General features: G+C 44.2%; 1 protein-coding gene across 1 annotated transcript in view; it reads left to right on the top strand.

Moving 5' to 3' along the window:
• CA12 (carbonic anhydrase 12) overlaps positions 1-18,787 on the top strand; it is a 63,529-nt gene that overhangs the window by 23,650 nt on the left and 21,092 nt on the right. Inside the window, exons 4-8 of the mRNA XM_088444692.1 lie at positions 7,320-7,499; positions 7,601-7,743; positions 11,590-11,682; positions 15,426-15,489; positions 17,791-17,948. Coding sequence (XP_088300818.1) covers positions 7,320-7,499; positions 7,601-7,743; positions 11,590-11,682; positions 15,426-15,489; positions 17,791-17,948 — 638 coding nt within the window. The remainder of the gene's footprint in view (positions 1-7,319; positions 7,500-7,600; positions 7,744-11,589; positions 11,683-15,425; positions 15,490-17,790; positions 17,949-18,787) is intronic.

The following is an 18,787-nucleotide window of genomic DNA, read 5'->3' as shown; positions in this document are numbered from 1 at the left end:
CGTCCCCAAATGGCAAGCGTTCCGTCGGGAATGCCTCCGATTGGCCGGCCACCCCCCTTGCCCACCTCCCAAATGGGGCAGGCTGTCATTCAACATCGACAGCTCGCCCCCTTTGGTGCGAGACCCGTAGCGAAGGAGCGCCCGTCGCTAGCTGCGTCTCGCGCATGTCGGAGCCAGCTCCGACATGCGCATGCCCAGTGGATCAACATCGACCCGGTTGCGAGCGCTCCGCTTGCGACCGGGTCTGAATGAAACCCTGTGTCCTGCATAACTAGGAAATGCAGTGTTTGAGAAGTGAGTGGTTGGCAGTGCTGTGCAGCAGAATCAGAAGTGAGTAATGGTCTTTACATATACCAGTGACCAAATCATTAGACCATGAACGCAATCCACTGACTCATTGCTATGTGTTATTGCACTTGATTTAATAAATATCCCTCTGAGTTGCTGTGTCTGAATTTGTTCCCATAATAGTTACCCTAGTTCTGGCAGGTGGTAATGGGTAACTTTTGTTCTTGTCAACCTTGGTGAAAAGTTTCCAGTCTTTGTTTATCATAGTTTGCCACAGTTGTAAGCAGCAACCTCCACAATTGTTTGCTTAGTGCTGAAGTTTAGTGTATCAAATGTCCATTTAATAGTGTGTATATGCATGTATGTGTATGTATATATGTATATGTATGTGTGTATGTATATATATATATATATATATATATATATATATATATATTATACTTTTTGTATACGAAGATACATTGTGTTATGTGCTGTTGTAGATCAATATTTGCTCCCCGTAGTAGTGTAGTGCATGTTCATGTGTGATATGTGACAAACTATATGTACGTGTGTATCTGTATGTATGTACATTGCACAGCTCCCAGCCATCCCATTTGTCACCAAGTGTGTGCACATAGACATACAGAATACAGATTTATATTTGCATACATACTGCAATAAACGTGCACTGCCTAAACTGTAATTCATGGCTTTGCTGTTACCTATAGAGTAGCCTATACTGTTTCTGTGTTTGGTATAAAAAGAAGTGTGTGCATAGATCGATTTATCTTTGAGAGAACAGATTGCCATTATAAACTGACACACCCACATATACAGTATTTGACACATCAGTCATAAGTCACTAACATGTTATGTATTAAATGCTCATGCATACAGTATGATGGCAAGATTTTTATGTATTCTACACAAACACAAAGAACCTTGAATTGACTGTTTCCTACAGTATTATTAGACTGTAGCAATTTACAGAGACTGTAACCTTGGTGGGGGAAGTCTTTTAAAGAGAACTATGGCTGACTTTATTTAGGACTATAATTGACCCCGCATTAGCTTTACAGTTTCTGAGCAGGTTTGTCCTATGCACATACATATACCATGGGAGATCTACCGTAAGCACCGAAATTTTTGTACAAATGTGTACACCTTTTTTTTTTTTTTTTTTTTTTATTCTCTTTTGCTAAAACAATGCCTGTGTGTACGTGGTCATAAAGAGTAATGCCGGGTTATACACACTAGACTAGTGGTTCCAAAACTTTTTTACTTCAAGGCACCCTTAGTGCCTCATCAGTCTTTTCCCGGCACCCCTGCACACATCTCCAATGTTTGTTATATCTGTGCATGCGCAGAAGTTGGCGTGCACATGTGCACTCCTGGGGCGGATGACATACGGCAACATTTTCTAGTGTGTCATCGCCCATTGGACCATGCATGTTGAATAGGCCTGCCTTTTTCATTTCCCTGGACCACTACAAGTGGACCAAGGACAGGTGAGGTTTGGGTGGGCTTTAATTAGTGAAGAAAAGAAGCCTCAGTCACCCGGCCAGGCAGAGAAGAGAAGGCACAGGTCAGAGGAGCATGTGATGGGCTCCTGCAATCAGAGCTCAGCACATGCTCCTCCTCACCCCTCAGCAGAGTCTCATGGGAATTATTTCCCAGTAGTACATTGTAACTGCTGGACCCCAATAACCCTCCAGCTACCTGTAGCCGCTGCCGGGACAGTCAAAACAGCCGTGATGACTAAGCAGCTGCACTGCACCCTGCACTCTGATTAAGTGACCAGTGTTGTCGCCATAGTCCCATAGAGGGTATGTAACTACTTTCGATGACAAATGGTGGCTCGCATTTATTCTGGAGAAAGATGAAAACATTGAAGTGGTCCATCACCATCCAGCTGGTCCATCACCATCTTTTTCATCTTTTTCATACCAAGGGAAGCCGGATCGTTCATGGATTCCTATGGTAGAAGTTCTGTGTAAGGTGAATCCGTTAACTCCAACAGGTCGAATATACACCCTTTCTAAAATGTAATTCTTAAAACAAATGAAACCTTTAGCCAGTTCCAAATCATCACGTAGCACAGTGGTGGAACTAGAGTGGTGGGCCCAGGTGCAAGAATATGCTTTGGGCCCCCCTATGCAGTGCCACAGTAGTGGTCCCCTTATGCAGTGCTCCATATACAGTGCCCCCAGTAGAGGTCACCCCCTATACAGTGCCCCTAGTAGCGGCCACCCCCTCAATACAGTGCTCCCAGTAGCACCCCCCCCTATGCTGTGACACACACACACCCCTCCCTAAATCCCTGCTCCTACCGTGACCGCCGCTGTCCGCTCCTCCCGGCCCGCTCTTCTGCACTATGGAAGAGACGTCATGACGTCTCTATCACCCACTGCGGGGGGAGCTGGAAGGCGGAGCTCATGAGTGAGCTCCAGCCGGCTCCCTCCGTGGATGCAGCAGCCAATGAGAGTCTGACTCTCATTGGCTGCTATAACAAACACACAGCCGCCACTGGTGGCTGTGCATTTGTTACTGTGTACTGCTGACCACTCTCACTGCAGTCTGCACTACACTTGTGGGGCCTGGGGAACACTAGTGCCGGGTGCAGCGGCGGCTATGAGCCCCTGCACCACAGCGGGCCCCGGAGCAAGCCACCAGCTGCACCGCCGCTAGTTCCACCACTGACTTGGCTCCATCCAGAGCAGCAGGACCAAATGGCAATGATCTGTAGTAAGCTTTCTTAAAATATGTGAAAGACATTAAATTATCGTAAACATTTTAAATATATTAGTATTACCATACTGTGTCATTGTACATAATATACATCAAAGGGATTGTTTAAGACAGTGGCTCTCAAACTCTATCCTCAGGATCCCAAACAGTTCACGTTTTCCAGGTCACCCAGCAGGTGCACATTTGCAGTCATAACTCGCTGACAGAAGTAAAAAATAATGCTTGTAGGTGGGGAGGAAAAAATGATAAAATGGAAGGAGGAAGAGGGTAGACCGTAGCATTCCCATTAGAGAAAAATGCATCGTTATATTTATTTTATTTTTAGTTATTTTTTTAACTGTCTCCACCCCTGGGTTAAGACATTAGAGAGGTCAGGGGTGGAGATGTAGATTTGTGTTTCATAGGCATAGAGATGGTTGCCAAAGGAGCAAATTTCACAGATAGAAGTAGTATAAAGACTGGCAAGAGCAGATCCTTTGGGAACCCCAACAGCTAGAGGGAGTGGAGAAGAGAATGTGTCTATAGTGGAGCTCTATAGTGGCTTCTATTGGCGAGCTCGAGGCCATATAGTAAGAAGACAGAAAAAATTTGTAGATTACGGATTCTGCTTTAGAGATACAGGAACACTTTGCAGTTGGAGGATCGGTTTTGGAGTTCCTGGGTTGAGGTTTGTATCTCCTGACTTTTGTATCGTCCAGACGTTGGATTTAAAATCTACTGGAGTCACTGGGAAATCAAGCTGCATGTGCAGTAGATGCATTCACTATCAGTTGGTTCCTTTTTTATCAAAACTTAAAAATTTGATAGAAATAGAATCTCAAACAAGTACACTAAGGGGTATATTTACTAAACAGCAATTATCAGCAGTTTTGACGTAAGCTGCATAAGCACGTAACGATTTTATTAACTAACAATCTTCGTTAACGATTTTCGTTTAGATTTTCCCTTGAAAAAGTGAACGAAAATCATTTACAAAAATCGTTGGTTACTAAATTAATCAACGATTTTCATGAACGATGAACAGTGAATGGACATCGTTCATTCTCTACAACATGAACGATTTTCTGAACGAAATTCGTTATGTTGGACAGTCAGAATGGACAATGAACTACAAATGGGAGTGCGCTTGAATGATTATCGTTCAGCGTTCTCCCCCCCCAAAAAAAATTGAACGATTATGTAAACTATTTAACGATAACGACGTCGTTGGTTAAATCGTTCAAAAAATCGTTACGTGTGTACGCACCTTTAGCTTTAAAACTACAATAGCAATAATTGGCAAGCAAGCCTGGTTTTAGCAATTATTTTAAGTTCAGAGGTCAAAGCATTCGAGAATCAGTGACTTTGAAAATCCACTGTTCAGTAATTATATCCCCTAATCTGCAGTTCAATTTGTATGTCAGTGGCTACAATAAAGAGAGAGCTTGATGCAGCTAGACTCCTTTAGTAAGCTGCTTGAGTAGAGGTTGCCTATTTAAGGCACATTGCAACCTTCACCTGTATGCTGTATTGATCATATATAAATGCAAAGGTTGCTGAAGTTTACATATGTTACAGTATATACAAGAAATTTGACTTTTCTCCCCTGTAAAAGTACAAGGTTTGTTTTGTAAACTCTAGAATTGCTACAACACACATATGCAGCATGTACAGAGCCACCGCCTTGTTACCTACAACAATCTTCATAGAGAAGGGGTTGGGAACTACTTGTGTGTGTGTGTGTGTGTGTGTGTATGTATATATATATATATATATATATATAATTTTTTTTTTAAGTTAATTTCTAACCGGTTTACAGAAGTGTGTGGTCATTTGTTTAATGTTAGATTGATGTGTAACTGTTACATATTGCTGTTTCTTACACTAGTGTCAACATAGTGTAACAAAACCATAGGCATATGGTTTAAAGACATATTGGAGTAATTTATAAAATCTTCAAAAAGATAATGTACCAACCAATCAGCTCCTAAATGTAATTTTTGTAGCATAGCCCGTAAAATGACAGTTGGAAGCTGATTGGTTATCTCTCTCCACTTCATTACTTTCCAAGATTTGATCAATCTCCCCTATGCATTGGATGTTAAATAAAAGGATATCCCACCAGAATGCTGTGGCTTAGATGTCCATTTGAGTGGAAACTCTTGCCTAATCTAAGAAATAACAGACAGGAGCAAACTGCCTGTCCTACAGTGCATCCGGAAAGTATTCACAGCGCTTCACTTTTTCCACATTTTGTTATATTGCAGTCTTATTCCACAATGGAATAAATTCATTTTTGTCCTCAAATTTCTACACACAATACCCCATAATGACAACGTGTAAAGTTTTGTTTTGTTTTTGAGATTTTTGCAAATTTAATTAAAAAAAAAAAGAAATCACATGTACATAAGTATTCACAACCTTTGCTTAATACTTTATTGATGCGCCTTTGGTAGCAATTACAGCCTCAAGTATTTTTGAATATGATGCCACAAGCTTGGCACACCTATCTTTGGGCAGTTTCGCCCATTCCTCTTTGCAGGATTTCTCAAGCTCCATCAGGTTGGATGGGAAGCATTGGTGCACAGCCATTTTCAGATCTCTCCAGAGATGTTCAATTGGATTCAAGGCTGGGCTCTGGCTGGGCTCTGGCTGGGCTCTGGCTGGGCTCTGGCTGGGCTCTGGCTGGGCTACTCAATTACATTCACTGAGTTGTCCTTTGCTATCTTGGCTGTGTGCTTAGGGTCTTTGTCCTGCTGAAAGATGAACCGGACAGTCTCATTACTTGCATCTGTAGGCCAGGCTGTGCAGTCCTGCATAGAAGATCAGCAGGGTTACTGGCAGGGAATCAGAAATGTCCAGTCAGAGGGACTGTAATCAATCACTGGGTATAATTGTTACGTGTGGTCCTCTCCCCTTTCTTTTTCCTGATTGATTACTAGATAAAATAAATTGTAGGATTGGAGAGAATGTTGATATATTTTTATTATTGGTACTGAATTCAAGAATCTCTGTTGGACAATTATTGGCACTTTAGACTGTACCTTTGTCTGACATTTATATTTTCAATGGAGACCTTTTTGCTATAATGTAATGATACAGCAAGCAAGTTCCAATAAAACCCAAATACCTGTGGGATGTAGTCTGGTAGCCGACGGTCTAAATGCCGACTGCCGGCCTCCAGACTACTTAATCCCGGCGAGGGTTGAATGACAGGCGTCTAAATCTAGACGCCTGTTATTTTACCGATGACTGGAGCCTGGCAACCCGATCGAGGTGATGCCAGGCGCCGTAGCGGACAGCCGTGGGGGGGGTTAGGTTTAGGGCTGGCGGTAATACATATCGCACCCATACCTGTGTGGGAATAGCTGTGCAGAGGTGTATGGTGATAATCAGGACATTTGTGATATTTTAGGATGATACCTGTTTGCATGGAACAGTGTGTTGTATGGAAATGGGACAATGGATTCTTAGACATTCTATAATTATAATAGATATTCTAGAAATATATATCTTTATTCTAGAGATCCAGATTACGACCCTGTTTCAATGACCTATTGGCAATGGCACTTACACATTTGTAGAAAAGTTTAATGTTCAAAGTCCCCAACAATTATTTTAGGACACTACCCCTCTGAATTTTCCTCCAGGACATGAGCCTGATGACGTTGTTTCTTACCTGTTCCCAAATTACAAAACTTGCTATAAATCATTTGTGAACAAGACCTACTCATGTCAGTTTTATATTTGCCATGAAGTGTAACTTATTGTTTGGTGTTTTCTAAGGGATACTAGATCTTTATCTGGCACCAGGTTTTATGTAATGATAAAGCAGAGACAACCATTTATTACACATCTGCAGTTACAGTTACAAAGAAGAATTCCTTGTTAAACTCGGCTGTTACTGACACTGATCTTTGGAATAGGACACTGAGGCTTTGTCATTGAGGATACAAAGAGCTTACTCCTTCACTGGTATCTGGCAATGACAAATACTCCTTTCAATTACTAACCAGGAAAGAGTCCTCTACATTGTATCTATGTTAGGTCTGTAGAAGATTGTATAAGTGTCCAGTTAAAATATTATAATTTGTTTTGTTTGATACAAGTGTAAATGATTACTTTGTGTTGGTTTGAGAATGCTGGAGTATTACTGGGCTAAATAAAGAAGTTTATTTTTTGGGAGGGGGAATATGCTATCCATTCTGATTTATTATTGGGAGATTACAGACATTCCTATGTTATTGTTAAATGGCATTTAACATATTAACACTGCATTATCCATAAACTCAGCAATTCAACTTCTGTATCTTCTCTCCTAGGTAATGAGGGCGAGAGCAGCTGGCCAATAAAATATAGCTTCTGTGGCGGTGTATACCAGTCACCACTTGATTTTCATCGTAGCATACTGCAGTATGAGTCCACCCTGGAGCCCATCCGACTGTATGGATACAATGCTTCCAGCACAGATTCCTTCACTATAACCAACAATGGCCATACAGGTACAGAAATGAAGAACTCTGCCCACCTCATCTATGGTCAGTAGTCAGAGGACAGGAATATACTTATCTACATGTGTGCTTTTTATTTTTTTTTATTCTAGTGTCTGTGAATCTACTTCCAAGTATGTACATGGAGATCCCTCCTTTCCGCTATATTGCTTCACAACTTCACTTTCACTGGGGTAACCTGGCCAGCCCCACAGGGTCAGAACATTGCATTGGGGGCAAGAGGTTTGCAGCTGAGGTAATGTAAACTCCAAATAGGCCTTAATCATTTCTTTTTGTGCTTTGAGGATACATTTAATTGCAGTGTATTTATAGATTTAGCAAGTAAATGCCCTACATTTATCCACATGTAAGTACTCAAAACATGAGTTTGTTGGTTTTCTGAATTTGCACAAAAAAACACTCTGTGCTATTCATTGGGGCATTGTAGAGTGTGCATTAGTTTTGGTAATGGGCAGGGCCATATTATTGTAGACCTTGCAAGGACCAACAGTAATGGAGTAGAGTGAGACCTACACGTAAGGAATATACATGCATTGGAGGGACCCAGGCAGGCGAGCAAAAGGGTTAACCAGAATAGAGTTTAATAAGCCAAGGTCAGAGAGCGGGAACTAGTCAGTCAGATGAGAATCTTGGTGTCAGGGAAATATAATATCACATGGGAATGCCACAAGTAAATATGTGTATTTACTTGATCACTTTTCACATTTTTTGTTTCTCTCTCCTGACCTACTTGGAGACGGGGGATCAGGCAGATGTAGGGAGCTGCTCAGATCAGGGAACAGATAATGGTTTGTGGGAAAGTCCTAAAGGTTTGTATGGTGACTCTTGTTACGAATGTCAGTGTTCATAAGACATGCTAATCTACTCCCCAAATTCCTTGTAGATCTGTGAAATGGCACAGACCCTGATTCTATATCAAAGACCCCTCCAGCCATGACAAAATTTCATTTTGGAAGAAGAAATAAAATAGGAAATTAATATAACTTTTGAAGACCTCCATATAATATATGGATGTCTCATGTCTATTTATTGGTATATTATTGGAATCCCATATTTTCCTTCTCTGAGGTACCCCTGCGGAGATATGTGTTTTAACTTTTCCTCACTTCAGACAATTGGTTTAAGCATGCTCTGGACAAAGGGTCATAAAACCTAATTAACATCTACCCAAGCCAGTGAGCCAACAGAAAGGGAGCTGCGTGACAGCCCAGGAAGGCATAAAAATACCATGTAGAACTCTGAAACTTTTGTACAATTTTTGGGAGCCAATCTGATATTGGGACTTGCTCCATCTTCTTGCATCTCAATGCAAACAGATTAATGTAGGTGAGATTATTCTATTATTTCCTTTTTGTTTAGAGAAAATTATTTGCATAAGACTATCTTTGTATGTCATTCTTCTTAATAGTTTTCTATATGCGTTGAGTATCTTTCTCATATTAAAATTAATTTAATAAGATTGGCATATGTGATTCCTTTTGCCTGTGGATTCGGAATCGGTATGGAATCCCGGCAGCCGCATGGCCGGCAGTTTGATTCCCGACAGCGGCAGCTCGGCAGCGGAAGCCTGACAGCGCTGGAAATCCCGATCGTCCCTAAGGTAAGTATAAACTAACCTAACCCCCTAACCCTCCTTAGGGGTGCCTAACTCTAACCTCCCCCCCAACTACCTAACCCTAATCCCCCCCCCCTTCCCCGCTGCCTAAACCTAACCCTTCCGGGGGGTGCCTAACCCTAACACCCCCTTCCCCTAGCCTAAACCTAACCCTCCCGGGGGGGTGCCTAACCCTAAGTCCCCCCCGGGGTGCCCTAAACCTAACCCTCCCCCCACGGCTGTCCGCTCGTGGCGCCCGGCATCCCTTCGATCGGATGCCGGGTGCCGGTCTCCCGGCGTCGGGTAAATGACAGGCGTCTAGCTGGCTGTCGGTATTAAGGCAGCTGGTTTCCCGACTGCATACCGTGGATTCAGCTTACCCATGCTACATATCTGCTCTACAGGTTAATATTTGGATAATGATACCTTGGACTTTATTGTAATGGTGTAGGGAGATTAGAAACTTTCCTGCTTGAAGTGCGTTGCTCCTGACATCCTTTCCGTGGTGGTAATTTTTGGGAAATTAATAGTGAGTGTGAGACATACTGGGGAGACTGATCATTTCTGTACACAGACCAGGTGGTTGTAGTTTTATTAACCTATGTCACACAGGCTCAAGCGAGTGCTGATCTTGACAAAGTTACAGACAGCAGTTAGAGATTGAAGGATCTTGGAACCTGATCTGTGACATCTGGGTATTCTGATATAGCAGAGGATCAACCAATTGTGGAACTGACAGTCTACTTCATGTAATGTGTATTTTATGGGTGAAGTTGCTTAAACATGCAAAATAGACCACAATTGGGTATTAGACAAAAGTGTTGGCTTGAGACATGGAATTCAGCACAGGACAGCCACTGATGGATCAGAGGGTTAGCCCTTATCTGTAGATCCTTGGTATTCAGTAGGTACAGATGCAGGGGTGTAACTGGGTATTTGAAGGCCCCATAGCATAGCCCGTATGTACCACCCAATGGTGAAAAATGTATAGAACACATGTAGCTTTGACAAGGAAGATGGGCTCTCCTCAGCTCTGGGCCCCATAGCTGCTGCACCCTTTGCACTTATGGTAGTTACGCCCATGTATAAATGGTTTATTGCAGTGACTCCCAAACATTTTTGAATCACGGCACCTTAAAGTTCTGTTATTGAGAATTTCAGAAAAAAATGTAGTTAAGTGAAGTAAATTGTGCTTACCTGTCATCCTTAGGGTACGTTATGTGATGGGGGACAGGTTTGCGCCTCTGTTTGTCCATTTATTTACATTACATTGATCTTAAATAATTTGATTTGGTGCTATACCAGCAACCTAAGGCACCTCTGCAAGTGCCCGAGGCACCCCAGGGTGCCACGGCACATAGTTTGTGAACCACTGGCTTATTAGATTAAGCCATGATCTTTAAGAAGAGTAATGTTTGTTATTCATAATAACTCTTAAAAGATCTATTATGCTGATAAAAAGTAGTTGTGATACAAGTTGTCTTGCACATGAATCGGCTCAATTCTTTTTCAAATTGATCACATTACACTTATTTTATTCCCCTGATCACACACTACCAAGGTAAGGGGATGCTGAAAACATCAGACTATGGACCTCATTCAGAGGCGTTCAGTCTGAATGAGGGCGGATGCTTTTCTTTTGAAAGGCGGCCTTCTGGCCGCTCGCTAAGCTATGGGTTACCACCCACAGCTTTAGCGAGTAATTAGGTGATGGTCGAGACCATCATGAACATCGGGGCTTACAACGAGACCCTTGGAGTCGGGTCTCGTCTACCGCAAGCCCCAGGCAGCTTCCGGCTCTAACAAGGCAGAAAAGCTCCCTACTGACATTACTAGTGATGTCAGTAGGGCCGCCTACAAACAGCAGGCATTCCTTCAGGAATGCCTCCATTTGGCTGGCCACCCCCCCACCACTCCTACAAAACTGGGCGAGCTGTCGAGCAACACCGACAGCCACCCCTTCTGTAGCGAGCCCCGGAGTGAGAGAATTTCTCTCTAGCTCCGGTGCTTGCGCACGCGGTGCGTGCGCAGTGCCCCACCATCGACCCGCTTGCGAGCAGGTCTGATTGAGGTCCAATGTTTAAGCTCTACCATGCCTGGTATAATACACTTGCACAACTGGCACCCTTAGCACCAATGAGTCTCCATACTTGCTACCTGGAGAAACTCAGAGCCGATAAGACCAGCTCCATTTGGGTTATTATTGTATAGTGGTTATGAAAGAATCTGAGGTAAATGTTGACTGCAGGGTCGTTGTGTGTGTGTGTGTTGTTTTTTTTTTTTTTTTTTAATGCGGTTTAAAAAAAAATCCAAGTTAAGGTAAGGTCATGTTTATAGTTGGCATATTAATTACTTCGCTGCAACATACCTCCCAAATCTTCTAAGTTATCATAACATCATTTTTATGACTTTACCATCAAATAATATTAAGCAAACATTTACCTAGACAGAGATCAAGTGTACACTAACATATAATTTTTTTTCCAGCTGCATATTGTGCATTATAACTCTAAGTATGCAAATGTCCACGTAGCGATGGAGGCTGCAGACGGTCTGGCTGTGCTGGGAATTCTCATAGAGGTGAGACAGTGCATGCTTGTTGTAGTGCTGTGAATGCATTGATTTATAATCCTATAGAGTTAGAACTACTTTAGTTACATAATAACTTTCAGACTCGTAAAAGATGTCTGTATATCCCATAAATACAAATATATCATAATACTTAAGCAAATGCCCATGTACACAAAGAATGTCATGGACATATGCCACCTGCAAACGCCCCATCCAAACACATGTACACCAGTCTTACAAAGATGCAGGCAGCTAACAGTCGTGTGGCTCTAACTCTCCCAAGTTAACTCCTGCTAACTCCAGACATAACTCATGTCACTCAGCAGTTCTCTGCCCTCCCAAGAAATCTGCACCCTCCAGTCACAATCTGCCCCATTTCCAACATTGCTCCATGAAAATGGTAACTTCATACTCCCTGATCATTCTGTTTCACCAACTGCCCCTCATCTGCCACCTGTACCTAATGCCTCTCTGCCTTGCCCTCAGGCTGCATTTTCTCCCCTTCTCACAGTTCTTGCTATCTCCTCTCCCATTAGTGTTTCCTCATAGCAGAATAACTCCCCCACTCAGTTTGTCTGCTCCTATTTCATTTCTGCCTATTACTATTAGAAGCAGTCAGTAGTAGGGCTGCCCTCAGGCAGGGTACAGGGACTACTGTAATGAGCTTAGGCTGTGGGGCCCCAATGATCAAACATTTAGTAAAACTGACCTTTAGTCTGAAGAACAGCCCTGTTTTCATCAAAGTTGAGCGAGAGCTACAGGACTGAGCCATCTACTAGCTGAGGAATCTGCCAAAAGAAAAGTATTCTTCTAATCGAGAATCTTCTACTAATTTCAGAGTTTTGAAGGGATGTTGCTGTAAGGCTGTCAGCACCAGGGGTGATATGCCAAGCAACAACTGGGAGAATGTATAGAGGCTGCACATGCATCACTCCCTGTAAGAAAGTCTGTACACAAGACAAGAAACAGTTTTCCCTGAAAGAAAACTTATCTCAAGGGTCCAGGTTTCAGCCTTCTCTAAGGAAAAATGTATAACATTTTTTAAAAAGTGTAGAATTTTCCGAAAGCAACCAATCCACTTCTAGCTAACAATTAACAAGTATATTCTAGAAAATAATCGGTAAAAGCTGATTGATTGCTATGGGCAACTTCTCCACTCTTTAAAAGGATTGATACATTGCCCCTAAAGTCTTAAATCCCCATCTAGACCTTTATGCAAGAATAAAAGTAATCAGGCCATTCAAAAAGAGGCCGTAAACTTTTCACACCAGGATATGTAGGTCTTTCAATCCCTGTTGTGATTTGTGGTTGAAACTGGCTTCCTGGCCTTGAGAAAGACCGAGGTGGGTGGAAACGCTTCTGCAAAGAGGCGTTTGGTCTTTTGCCTTTGTCCTCCCATTATTCCAGTTAGCTGGCTGGGGACACAGAAGTGGAGGCTGGCTGGCTGGGGACACAGAAGTGGAGGCTGGCTGGCTGGGGACACAGAAGTGGAGGCTGGCTGGCTGGGGACACAGAAGTGGAGGCTGGCTGGCTGGGGACACAGAAGTGGAGGCTGGCTGGCTGGGGACACAGAAGTGGAGGCTGGCTGGCTGGGGACACAGAAGTGGAGGCTGGCTGGCTGGGGACACAGAAGGGGGGGTGGGCTGACTGGCTGGGGACACATAAGGGGGCTTGGCTGGGTGGGGCACATGCCTTTTTTCTGTGGGGGAGCAATGTTATTTATCTCTGTGGGGGAGCAATGCTTATCTCTGTGGGGTAGCAATGTTATTTATCTCTGTAGGGGGAGCGATGTTATTTCTTCTATTGAGGAGCAATGTTTTTTTTTTTTCCTGTGGAGTGGACGACTGATGGTGTACCTTGGAAATCTGAACAGGTCTTGCTGTCCCTAATCCAATAGTTATGTTAACATTATTGGTTTGAGACCATGCCCCTTATCGTGAGACCAATCTTGTTTTTTTTTTTTTTTGTGGGGGGGGGTGCATTCTGGATGTTTGCCTCGGGAGCTCCAGAAATGACCCTACCGCCTTGGCTGCATACAGGGGGAAGGCTCTCCAGGCCAGTCTGATGTCCAGTCTGGACTGCTACTGTTGCGTTGTGCGGCTATGCCATCATAGTTGGTGCCCGCTGTATCTCACCGATGCGGAGCTACAGGTCCCACAAGATGATGTCATATCTCTCCCTCTCTCCCTCTCTCCCTCTCTCCCTCTCTCCCTCTCTCCCTCTCTCCCTCTCTCCCTCTCTCCCTCTCTCCCTCTCTCCCTCTCTCCCTCTCTCCCTCTCTCCCTCTCTCCCTCTCTCCCTCTCTCCCTCTCTCCCTCTCTCCCTCTCCCCCTGGCTCTGGCCGTGACTGAGACACAAGTGACAGGCAGCAGGCCATTTGGGCAGGTACTGTATATTCCTTCCTGGGTGATGGCCACGGCAGTAGCTTGTTGAATAAGTGAGTAACACTGTAGTTATAGATACTGTAACAAAACCTTTTTAGTCATCTCTATCCAACAGTGTATTCTGGGTTACTAGTGCAGCAAGTGTGTGTGTATGTATGTATGTATATACATTTATTATTAGACATAGAAGATGGATAGATTAAATAAAATTATTTATATGTATATCTATCAGCGTTCTCCCTACACTTAATTTCTCGGGTGTCCCCCGCCATCTGGCACATTGATGTGGCCAAGAAATGGGCACTGGGAAAACACGCAAGACTTATTTTTAAGACTTGTTGGGCCATATGTACTAAGCTCTGAAAAGTGATCACTGGAGAGTGATAAACCACCAGCCAATCAGCTCCCAACTGTCATTTTTTAAACAGCCTGTAACATTGCAGTTGGAAGCTGAGTGGCTGGTGGTTTATCACTCTCCAGTGATCACTTTTCAGAGCTTAGTACATCTACCCCTTTGTCACAGTGCCGGGTGGCGTCAGACTGGAGGGCAGAGTAGATCCCTAACCCAGTGTAAAAGGAAGGGCACATTGTTGCTAGCAGGAACAGACACCAGTGAACAGTGGGATGCCTGCGACCACTCTATACGTTTCACGGGCCGTGTGGTGTGTTACTGGGCCTTCTGTGTAGCCAGTAAGTGGTGCAGTTTGTGGGCTGCTCAGTCTGTCCAAACAACAAAGTGGGGCAGTTTCTGGGCACTGTTAGATTTTTTATTTTTTTTCCAAAAAGTAAGTGAGCAGAATATGGTCAGCGCTTAAAAAATGCTGACCTGTCATGTTCCTAGAAACAACCCCAAAAAGGTGCAGCCATTCTCCCAACATTCTAAATCAAAAAGTTACATGAGAAGTCCTTTTTCTGTGTGGTATGTGTAATACAGAATCCCTATTGTTTAAAGACCAACATACCTACTTTTTGCTGCGCCCCTCTGAGAGATCTCCCAGGGAGAGGTGTTATGGTGTCGGTGCGGGAGGCGTGTGCATGTGATCTGAGTCTTCATGGCCCCATCTCTATTTTAAAATGCCGCAATTCAAAGCATCATGTGCCAGAGGGGTGCAGGGCCGAATGATGCAATTCACCGTGATTAACGTCATCAGGCCTCCTTCTTTCCCACTTCACTGGGTGGGACACAGGAGGACGGCTACTCACCTGGGAGTCCCATGGGGAGTAGGCAAGTGCTGTATGGCTATAGATTATTGGGCTAACTATGACGGCTCACTCCTACCATCACTTATTTAAAAAAAACACACAAAAAAACAGCACAATTATGTTCCTACACAGTCTGTAATATTTTATTTTTATTTCTACATGCAGATTGGCTCCTTCAATCCTACATATGACAAAATAGTTTCTCAGCTGACAAACATCAAATACAAAGGTAAGTAAATGTGTTTAAAGATGTGGGTATGTGTCTTTGGCATGGCTTAAGCTTGGTGCAAACCTGAAAGATGATATCCGCAGATCGACTGATCTGCAAATATATCTGCAGTTGATGGTGGTTCATACACTACGCTTACAATGGGGACACTTCTCATGGGGTTCTACCAATACGAGGACTCTCCTCTAATGGGGGCTCCTAATTATGCCATGTGACCCTCTAAACACTCACCCATCCAATTCATATACCTGAATCACTTCTATTGGGGTACCCCTAAAGGTGGGGTTCCCCCTATCACTGGTCTCTGGATACTGGTGCTCTCACACTGAGGTCTATCTCTTTCAGGTGTTCAGTTGTGACTGGCAGCACTCCCCCTCGTGTTCTTTGGGGGTACTCTCTTTCACTCCAGTTGCAGTCACTTTGTTCAGCTGCAGCCTAGTTAGACAGGCCGATATCTTATTTACATGATGCTCCTCTCTTCTTAAATAAACCAAAGGAGCACTTTCTCAGTGAGACTGCCTCTTTGGCATCATGGGGGCGACTCACAGGGGCTTACTGCAAGGGATCGCTTTTTTTTAAGCATAGGGGCTTTCTCCCTTTTATATACTGTACCTTTGTGGCTAGGGCCTCGCACCATCCCCCCCCCTCCCCCAAATGCCGGGGTACTGCAGAACCTCTCTCCTCCTGTCCCGTGGTTCCAACATAGTGGCTCAGGATGCCGGTGTCGGTATTCTAAGCTCTGGCATCCCATGTACGAGGATGTTGACTGGATGTACGGTGCGGGGAAATAACTGCAGAGAGTGTAGCAGTGCCCCCCATACAATGAAGAGCAAAGTGCCCACCACATAATACAGAGAGCGTTGCAGTGCCCACCATATTATGCATAGCATCTCCGTGACCTCCATATAATGCAGTGACTGTCCTATAATAGTGATAACATTGCAGTGCCGCCATATAGTGTAGAGCGTTGCAGTGACCGCCATGTAATGCAGAGAGCATCACAGTGACCATCCTGTAATGCAGAGAACTTTGCAGTGACCACCATATAATTCAGAGGACATTATAGCAACCACCATATAATGTAGAGAGCATTGCAGTGACCCCCATATAATGAAGAGCAAATTGCTCACCACATAATGCAGAGAGCGTTGCAGTGACCGCTAAACAATGCAGAGCGCATCACAGTGACTGCCTTTCTAATGCAGAGGACATTACAGTGACTACCATAAAATACAGATAACAGCAGGGACCGCCGTATAATGCATGGGGCATCGTAGTGACCACCATATAATGAAGAGTGTCGCAGTGTCTCCAGTGACCCACATATAACACAGATAATATGAATACACACACAATATTAATACACTTCCTGACACTCTCAACATTAATTCCCCCCCCCCCCACAGACAGTGTTAAAACACACCACCCACATTGCATAAACATACCACCACCCTAGATAACATTAAAGTGTTTTTCACACCTCCAGTGGCACTTACCTGTCCAGAAAGAGGACCTGACTCCTCTGTCTGTGCAATGAGTGCCTGCAGCAGCCTGGCTCCTCCCCCTGTGATATCACTGCTGATTTCTGAAATTGGAATCCGTGTGGTGCTGCTGATGTACGCATGGAGCCTGCAACCGCCGGGTCAGTCAACAGCCTCTGATAACTGCCCGGATTGCAAGCAGCTCCACTGTGCACCATGCCAGTGTCCCTGGCTAGGTGCCACCCTCCCACGGTGGAGGGCATGGCTATTAAACAGCGGGGCCAACCAATCTCTCAAACTCCATGGCAGCCCAGTCTGTCCCTTATTGCACTCAAACCCTCTAATCTAGTGGCATTGCTAAGGGTCTTGCTGACCCCCTAGCCAAATGCATGGATACATAGGGTACTTGGATTCCGCTAAAGAGGTGTAGTACCAGGTCCCTTTGCCTATAACTAGGAGATGAGCAGCGAGGTGTATTAGATCAGACTCCATCTTACTGCCCACTTGGCAACTTATTGGACAGTTTACACAACTATAAAAGCTCTCAGATGAAACTCTCCAGTCCCATTATCCAAAATAAGAGAGAAGAGTAATGAATAGGCCAATACAGAGCACACAATAAGAAAAAGTAAACCAAATATCAGATGCTAGTGTTTTTTTTTTTTTTTTTTTAAATCTTTAGTTCTGCTTTAAATAGTCTCTAAGAATCACCTGGTGACTTGTACATGTGGCTTAGAAATTCCTTTCTCCATGCCAAGTACTGTATATGTTGTTGTTATTATACTAGTTACCATGTGTCATTTTGTTCTTTTCCATATAGGTCAGAAGGCTCAGATTTCAGGGTTTAATGTCCAAGATCTTGTTCCTGAGAGCCTGGATGCATATTATCGCTATGAAGGTTCTCTTACCACCCCACCATGCTATCCCAGTGTCTTATGGTCCGTTTTCAGGAATCCTGTTTTCATTTCAGAGGAGCAGGTAATGTGATTCCAACCATGGATTGTGTCCTATCAATTTACGTGTTCAACACAGGTGACTGCAATCATAAATTATAAGAGAATTTTGGAGGGTCTGCGATATATCTGCAAGATCTATTGGCATCATCTGTGTTGCAGGGCTGATGAAATATCTTCTGTACACACATACAGATGGACTATGTGATATGTTGGTCATTGGCTTAATGACATATCGAATAGAGGCCCTGATTCAGAGCCGGGCGCTCTGACAGAGCGCTCGCTCTGAATCAGGGCCGTCCTTCTTAATTTTTAGAGCGGCCTCCTTACCGCTCGTATAGCTGTGGGTGACCACGCACAGCTATAGCGAGCGGCCAGGAAGATGGTCGCGATAGTCGACCATCGCGACCATCGGGCTTGCGACAAGACCCTTGTGGTAGGGTCTCGTTGCCGCAAGCCCTGGAGTGCTTTCGGCTCTATCAGAGCCGAAGGCACTCCCACTGACATCACTTGTGATGTCAGTGGGGCCGGCCCCAGACGGTAGGCGTTCCCATGGGAATGCCTCCGTCTGGGCAGCCACGCCCACCAAAGGGGGCGTGCTGTCACTCACCATCGACAGCACGCCCCCTTTGGTACGAGACCCATAGCCACGGCTTGCCCGTCGCTATCCGGGTCTCGCGCATGCGCACGACTGAGCCAGGTCCGTCGTGCGTATGCGCACTGGGCCAACATCGACCCGCTTGCGAGCGCTCAGCGCTCGTGAGTGGCTCTGAATCAGGCCCAGAGTGTACTCAGCATAAGTATGATCTCCTAGACAGTCTCCACATGAGCAAAACAGCAATTCAACTCTTTGTACCTGACAGA

Source organism: Taudactylus pleione, unplaced genomic scaffold (assembly GCF_031769625.1).
Source record: "Taudactylus pleione unplaced genomic scaffold, aTauple2 ptg000019l, whole genome shotgun sequence".
In the NCBI taxonomy this organism is placed as follows: Eukaryota; Metazoa; Chordata; class Amphibia; order Anura; family Myobatrachidae; genus Taudactylus; species Taudactylus pleione.
Note: the sequence above shows the minus strand (reverse complement) of the source record. Positions and strands in the feature narration are given on the sequence as shown.